Raw genomic sequence first — 8,441 nt, forward strand, 5'->3', positions numbered from 1 at the left:
TTGTATGCAGCCTATCTTCCCATCTCCTCACAGAGCCTAAGAGAAGGGTATACGATATACTCTGGTCTACCTAAAAATCCCCTAAGGGCCCTTGTATCGGCATTAGGAATGAATGAGGTACAGAAGAATCCTAGATACCACCACCTAAATGTGGTCACCTCCTCAGCCTTGAGTGGATGTGCCAGTGCCCCATGGTTGGAGCCGGCAAAGTGTGGGGCATGATTAGAAGGGCTGGTTGCCCCTTGCTGTGGTGGCTCCTTAGAAGAGGGAGCAACTCAGGCGTGTCTACACCATGCGTTGTTTCAGGCCCCGGAACTGCTGGAGCAGCAGAAGTACACAGTGACTGTCGACTACTGGAGCTTCGGCACCTTGGCTTTCGAGTGCATCACGGGCTTCCGGCCTTTCCTCCCCAACTGGCAGCCTGTGCAGTGGTGAGTGAGAGACCACGGCCCTGGGACCGGGGCCGGGCAGTCTCCTGAAGGAAGGAGTGTGTTCCTCTGTCTTTGCTATGTCACTTCACCTGTTCCCACCTCACTGGGCACTCTCAGGCTGGGCCGTGATCTGTCTTCCAGAGAGAAAAAGTCCTGTTGGAATGTAGCATGTGGACAGTCCAAGCTCCAAAGCCTAGAAAAGTAGAGCAGTTGTTAAGTATTAACATCTTTAAATGTAATACTATATAAATGACATTTTCTTGGTGTTCAATAGCATCAAGTCAGTACATTCACAGACTATTGTGTACATTCATGCACTTACACTGAAAATGCTTGTGTTTTAGTAAATAAAAGATATGTACATATGACAAATGGGAAATATTTACATAAAAATTTATTGTTGACAAATTTTACTATACCAAAATATAAATTTTTGTTTTAAAAACATAAGAAAGTGGCTTAAAATGTGAACCAAGTAAGTTACAAAAAAAGATTTTCTAATTAAAAAAACCAGATATAATTTTTAAAAATTACTTCATATTCTTTAACTTTTTAAATATAAAATAACATGTCATTCCTTATATATATAAAAGTTAATCATTACTGGAATGTATAATTTAAAATTTACATTCTCCTAAATCAGTTAGGTTTCATTCAGAATTGTTTCTTGAGAAGGCCACAAGCTAATTTAAATAATCCTACGGTTGTTCAAAATTTTTTTATTTTCAGTTTTGTTTTTTTTTTTTGAGCGGTAATGGTTCACATGGTTCAAACTTCAAAAAGTATAAAAGAGTATATACAGTGACAAGTCATCTCATACTGGCTCCCAGCCACCTGGTCTTCTTTCCCACAGAAACCCGATAGCACTGGTTTTTTGGTGTGCTTCTAAAGATGTTTCATACGTATCCAAGCACATTGGCATGTATTGGTTTGTTATTTAATTTGTGTGTCTCTCTCCTTCTTTACATTAATGCTAGCATCATATGAATTCTGTCTTGTATGTGCTCTTAAAGCATTTTTACACTGTGAGAATTTCTTTCACATACCCTGGAAACAATCATAACTGTTTTTGTGTATCTCCAGGCTTTTCAGCATGTGTGTTATACTTAAAAAGACACAAATTACATATTCTCATATAATCTGCTTTTCATATTGACTATTGAAAATACTTATTTTTTACCATATTGTTTGGTATTCCACCGAGTAACTTACGCCCATTGTTGGAAACGTGGGTGGTTTATAATTTTTACTTCTTAACACCAAGAATAACATCCTTGTAGGGAAATTCTTATATATCTCATACATTTTTCCCAGGGATAAATTCCTAGAAATGGAATTAATAGATCAAAGATTATGTACATTTTAAAGGTTTTTAGATGTATATTAACAAAATGCTCAACAGAAAGGTTGTATAAATAATGTTTCCACCAGGAACATACAAAGCTGTCCCTTTCACCACACCATTGCCAACACTGGCTGTTATCATTTTTCTAAATACTTTTCTGGAAGTAGCGAGAACAATTAACTTTTTTCAAAAACAGCTATTAGCATCATGAGAATATTTATTTCTAAGAATAAGATGTAGCCTTTGAAATCTGTTCCAGAAGAGTGGTTTTATGTGATGGCTGTCTAGTTTAGTCAACATTTATACACCACGTGTTGGAAAAGCAAAGGTAAATGAGGCAAACAAGGCCCCTGCTCTTGAAGTCTGGTGAAATGGCAAAGTATGGTGACTTATTTTAAAACAAGTAATGCTTCTTGGCTTACATAGATTCTGGATATTGAAGAATTAGCTCATTAATTTATACTCATACCTTATAATGTAAGCATCGTAAAAATAACTTTAAATATCTGTAATCTATAGCGTTTTTAACTAACCAGGGAATTACAACATTTCTCAGTTCAAATGTTAGGTTTTTACGTTATTCATAACAAGAGTTAAAATCCATTAGACCTAGAAGAACACATACTATTAGAAAATATATTCCTAATGGCTCGACATCTTCATAATAAGTCTGTTATCTGCACAATCAGCTTCCTAGAACTCCCCTCATCGGTGCTGGAAGGCCACATGACCACTTTCAAGTGGATTTCTCTGATGCCCGATAAGGAGCTGTTTAGTGGACTAGTGTGAAAGAAGTGCCTGTCTCATCTGTTTATAATTCTATTATAAAGCTATTTTGAAATATAAGATCTAAGCAATAAGCATTTTATTTACTATGTCCTTTTATTTTTATAATTTCCCATTGACAGACTAAGTTTTCTATTAGAGGACCAGCCCACTTGTATGTAATGCCAAAGTGTTGGTGCACCTACCTTAAAGCTATCAGTTTTAGCCAGAGCTGTAACCCACTGGCCTCTGCCATCCACCAGCTCTTCTGGGTTTGCCATGTGCTCTAGATATCAGTTCACCCGTTACCAATGAGAATTGTGCAGGTGAACACTTTTTATTTGAATTTCCTAGGTGTTCTTGTAACGGAAGGATTTGGACATTCAGGCAGAGTAGAAAGAACTCACCAGACTTTGGATTTGAGTCCCCGGTTCTGCCACTCTCTAGTTGTGTAACCTTGGGAAAATCACCTGATCTTCATTTTCTTACCACTGATTGGGGGACTAAAAACAGTGTCGACCACATATGGAGTTATCATGGCAAAGAAGTGCATGTTCAGTATCAAAGTACTTGGTTATCTATGAAGCATTATTCAAATTATTATCCTTGTCACTAAGAAGATTTGAAACCAGTTGGCTTTAAAAATTTTTTCCCTTTACTATTTCAGATGCATCAGTTCTTTTATTGGGAAATACAAAAATTTATTTACCCCTAGAAATAATATTTAACCATATACATTAAGAGGAAAGTGCATGTGTTTGTGCATGTGTTGTGCATATTTCCTGTAAATGTGATATGAATGCTACAATCATGGTTTGGAAGTCCTGATTTTATCCTTCATCTAAATATAAGAGTTTTATATTAGATAAAACAAAAGGTAGAATAAAAGATAAGGACAAGATTGAGATAAGGAGTCAGCAAGCAATTGACTCTCATTCAGGCAGTACTGTTCATTCTTAGACTCTCAAAGAACCTATCCTAGCAGGATTCAAATGCACTCACTGACTGTTATCTCGAAAAAGTAAATAGTAACTGGGAGTATGTTGTATAAGTGATATGTTTCCATTTTAAGGACTGTAATTAACAAGAATACATGTCTGCAGGCATTCCAAAGTCCGGCACAAGAGTGAGATGGACATTGTTGTTTTTGAAGACTTGAATGGAGCAGTAAAGTTTTCAAGCTCTTTACCCTATCCCAATAATCTTAACAGGTAAGGCACAGTGACATTTCTCTTCTACATATTTTTCTTTTTTCAGAAACATGTCTGAGGTGACATCCAGAGACTTTTTTTAATAAAAAAAAATTTATTTCTCATATTTCTGGAGGTTAAAAGTCCAATATCAAGATATCAGCAGGTTTGGTTTCTATTGAATTCTCCTGCCTTGGCCACCTTCTCACTGTCCTCACATGGCCTTTCCTTTGTGCTATCCATAGGCTTTTAAATAGGTTATCAGGTTATCATCCTATGACTAGGAACTTGACATAACCCATCTCAATCCTAGAATGGATTCCCATCACTCACCCTCATCTAGAAATCACCTCTTCTAAATTTACATAACAATTTATCTGCTCCTCTTATTACCCTTAGTAGCTTCTACCTTGTGTTACATTTGGTTTTGCATAGAGTTTATCTCCTACTCAAATGTAAACATTTTTAGAGTAGGGAATTATACTGCTCTTTGCACTCCTTATGTAGCCTAATACTGTCATAGGCAACAAATAAACCTTTTGAATGGCATTGCAATCTAATCCTAGAGCCGGAATATGAACCGTTAAATAATAATATCAGAATTGGGTAATAGTACACAAGGAAGTTGCAAGGGAGTCACACAGTTGAGTAGCATGGATAATAATTACCGTGAATATTTTGTAGAGGGATATTGAGAGGTCAGCTGAGAGTACTTATAGGAAGCAGGCTGTGGAGGGCCTGCAGTACCAAGGGAAGGAGTATGACTTTTGTCATGTGAACCTACCCAATGCCTTTGAGGGAGGTGATTAACAAAATAAGTCCAGCAGCATGTGGTCTAGATTGTGTGTGAGTATCACCTAGAGGTCTGGTACACCTATAAAGTACAGTTAAAAAGCTTCACAGCAGCCAGTTGGAGATCAGTCTGCTGACCCATCTGTTGAGAAATCCCTGATCTGAAGGAGTGGTTTTTTTAGCTGATCAAGAGAGGTGATAAGCACCTGAATAATTAATTTGGTTGGAAATGTTCACTTTTTCTCTCAGATTAATTCATTTTCAATAATCATTTATTGGCTGCCACCTGTGCATATATTGGTGAAATGCATGTGGGATGTGCGCTTTTCAGTTTGCACATTAAGGCAGCCTGAGATTGACGTTGGAAGTGTCTCCTCCTACACTGTGTTCCTCTTCTCAGTGTCCTGGCACAGCGGCTGGAGAAGTGGCTGCAGCTGATGCTAATGTGGCACCCCCGACAAAGGGGCACTGATCCTGCGTACGGACCCAATGGCTGCTTCAAGGCCCTGGATGACATCTTAAACTTAAAGGTGAGCATGGAGCCTTGAGGCAACAGGTCTGGTCTCTGTGGGACATGGCGGTTCTTATGAGAAAGAAATGCTCATTAAAAAGCAGATCGTGGACCACCTGACTGGGGAAATTTAGGTTGCTGCGAGAATGTCCTTCTACCTAAGTAAGGGCATAAGACCCCTATGCTGATTGACATTGGTCATACAGTTGTAGCTATGGACAAACAGGAATATTTAAGACTAAAGTATATAAACCACAGCACTCAGACTCCCTTCCTCAAGCGAGGCCCTTGCTTTGTGTGGCTGGGAGATGTTGGGAGTGGCAGAGGATCGAGACAAAGAGATAGACATCTCTTTAAAGATGGGTTTTTTTCCAATAACACCTGGGTTGTGTTGCAGCTAGTTCATATATTGAACATGGTCACAGGCACCATTCACACCTACCCAGTTTCAGAGGACGAGAGTCTGCAGAGCTTAAAGGCCAGAATCTGTCACGACACAGGAATCCCCGAGGAGGACCAGGAGCTGCTGCAAGAAGCGGGTCTGGCATTGATCCCCGACAAGCCTGCCACTCAGTGTATTTCAGACGGCAAGGTGAGCGAGCCCCTGGCTTCTTACAGAATGCCCTGTTTTTCCCTGACTTTGCCTGCAAGGAAACTAATTATGCATTCAGATTTCAGCTTCATTTTATCAGTTCTATTCATCAAAAACTACAGATACTTGCCTGTTTTTTTAAGTCAGAATATAAGATCCTTTGTGTGGCCTAGTGGGACACATGAATCACTTGATTTGTTAGTTCTAGACCACTTAGAGTGCCCTTTTTTTGGCTTCGTTGCCAAAGTAATGCTTCATTCTTCTGAGTCAACCAAAACTGTTTATGATGTACCTTTTGTATACCGAACTGTGCTGACAACCCAAGCAATGCTAGTCATGGTTCCTGTCCCCAAAAGCTGATAAGGTTAACATACGGGAAACAATCACTGGAGAGGAAAGGAAATGGCAAACATCTCAATTGTACAGTAAAGACAATCAGGATAAAATAGAATGTAATAAGTTGTAAATCAGGTGTACATTCAGCTCATAAGTGGAACAGGAACAGCTAATAAGTGGAACAGGAACAGGCCAGAGTCATTGAGGAAGGGTCATGGTCGCTCATTACTCACTAGCTGAAGATGCTGTTGGCGAACAGTGAGAAACACTCTGAAGTCTCTTTTTTATTAATTGGAAAGAGGAGGGGTTGGATCCACAAGATCTCATTTTGTTCTTGTCCCTTTGTAGCTAAATGAGGGCCGCACGTTGGACATGGATCTTGTTTTTCTCTTTGACAACAGTAAAATCGCCTATGAGACTCAGATCACCCCACGGCCCCAGCCTGAAAGTGTCAGCTGTATCCGTAAGAACATCATTGCTTTAAAAAAAAAAAAAATCACTTATAAAGCGCGGAATAAGGCCAGAAAGAGAGACGTGGACCAGGGGAGGGGTCCTCACCAAAGAGATCAGTCCTCGGGGCAGCCTTCTTCATAGGGATGTGGGAGGGGTGGCCCAGCCCAGAAGGAGTGAAGGAAGTCTTCAGTTCAACCTCATAGGTAGAACTTTAAACAGAGGACAGAAAATACTGCCTGCAAGCTACTGACCTTGAATCAGATGACCGTTTTATTTCTTTTCGAAGTTTTATTTATATTTTAATAATTAATGTATGCACATGATACCAAAAAATCAAAAGGTACAAAAGGATATACAGTGAAAAATAAGCCATCCTCTCTACCCAGTTCCCCAGCATCTTCCAGAGAAACCGCTGCTATCAAATTCTTAGCTATACTTTCCCAGGGTATACTGTGTATTTATAAATTATGTATATATGTATGTATGTATGTGTATATATATAAATATATGTTTTATATATATAATTATATGTATATATGTACGTATACACATAATTATATATGTATTATATGTATATATGTATGTATGTATGCATTTGTGTGTGTGTGTGTGTATAAAATTTTTTCCCCAAATGGTAGCACATAATACGTACTGTTCTTACCTGCCTTTTTCATTTCATTTAACAGTATATTTTGGAGATTTTTTTTCCCCCGTTGGTGCCTATGTTAGATGGACATTTTTATGCATCTCCCACTCCTATTTCCACACATGCACTCAGAATAAACAGATCAAGGGTCCAAAGGCTTAGTGATCTCCAGGCTTACTGCTTATTTAATCATCTTCCAGTACTGCTGGTTGAAGCTACAGTTTTAGAAAACTTCGTATGACCTTAAATATTGTAAACATAAGAGTTTCTATTGAAAACATATGAGCCTGTGTATGTGTGACTGTCTCCACATGGTTCACACAGCGTTACTTTAAATTAGTAGGTATTTATTGACTGATACAAGCTTGTGCTATAATGGAGTATAAAAAAATGTATGAAACAGTAACCAGGTGTAGCACCCAAAAAAGTTATGTAATAGCATAGTAGTTATATAACTTTTAAAAACGTAAAAGTGCCAGCGATGTCGCAAGGCAGGACGTGGTTAATCGTAGGGGAGTTGTTCTCTGACAATTGTGTATGTCTTTGTTCCAGTTCAAGAGCCCAAGAGGAACCTGTCCTTCTTCCAGCTGAGAAAAGTGTGGGGCCAGGTCTGGCACAGCATCCAAACCCTGAAGGAGGACTGTAACCGGCTGCAGCTGGGACAGCGGGCTGCCATGTATTGTGCCAGGCGGTTTGGGGCTTAACTTATTTAAAATTACTTGGTGGCTTTTGCCACAGAGAGGTGGTGGAGGCAGGGGCCCAGAAGCAACTGTTAGGAGAGACAAGAGGGAGACACTGGTTTGGATGGGCAGGAAGTGGTCAGCTGAGCTGGATGGAGGGAGCCTTTTTAGACCTGACAGTGTATGTAAGGTCAGCACATGGAGCAGGAGTATAAATGGAGGGTTTGGCTGGCTGAACCGGAGGCAGAATTTGGAACGTGGAGGTGCTCACTGCAATTTGGGTCAGCAACATTCCCCTGATTGTCATGCCAGGGACTGGCTGACTCTTTCCCCATGGTATGACCAGTTTGGGTTATTGGCCCTTTGTGTAGTACTCTGTCTAGTTCCAAATTTGGTACAGAACATCATACATTGCTGAGGGCTTGGAAATTGTCTTTATGGTTATAAGTGGCTGCTCCTATAATAATTATAGCAGGGACCTGCCTTGGCATTTGAGGTGGTTTTGTTATTGTACAGGAAATGGTATTTGGATCCCAAAGATGCCCCAAGGCTCTGTTTCTTGTGGTCCCTGCAGGATGAACCTCCTCCGGAATAACAGCTGCCTCTCCAAGATGAAGAATTCCATGGCTTCCATGTCTCAGCAACTCAAGGCCAAGTTGGATTTCTTTAAGACCAGCATCCAGATTGACCTGGAGAAGTA

At 39.6% G+C, this 8,441-nt stretch overlaps 1 protein-coding gene across 1 annotated transcript in view; it reads left to right on the forward strand.

Moving 5' to 3' along the window:
* The window catches only part of IKBKB (inhibitor of nuclear factor kappa B kinase subunit beta), a 48,790-nt gene that overhangs the window by 29,580 nt on the left and 10,769 nt on the right, over positions 1-8,441 (forward strand). Inside the window, exons 9-14 of the mRNA XM_023520092.1 lie at positions 3,645-3,752; positions 4,924-5,053; positions 5,432-5,626; positions 6,311-6,425; positions 7,614-7,737; positions 8,316-8,439. Coding sequence (XP_023375860.1) covers positions 3,645-3,752; positions 4,924-5,053; positions 5,432-5,626; positions 6,311-6,425; positions 7,614-7,737; positions 8,316-8,439 — 796 coding nt within the window. The remainder of the gene's footprint in view (positions 1-3,644; positions 3,753-4,923; positions 5,054-5,431; positions 5,627-6,310; positions 6,426-7,613; positions 7,738-8,315; positions 8,440-8,441) is intronic.

Source organism: Pteropus vampyrus, unplaced genomic scaffold, assembly GCF_000151845.1.
Source record: "Pteropus vampyrus isolate Shadow unplaced genomic scaffold, Pvam_2.0 Scaffold8, whole genome shotgun sequence".
Lineage (NCBI taxonomy): Eukaryota > Metazoa > Chordata > Mammalia > Chiroptera > Pteropodidae > Pteropus > Pteropus vampyrus.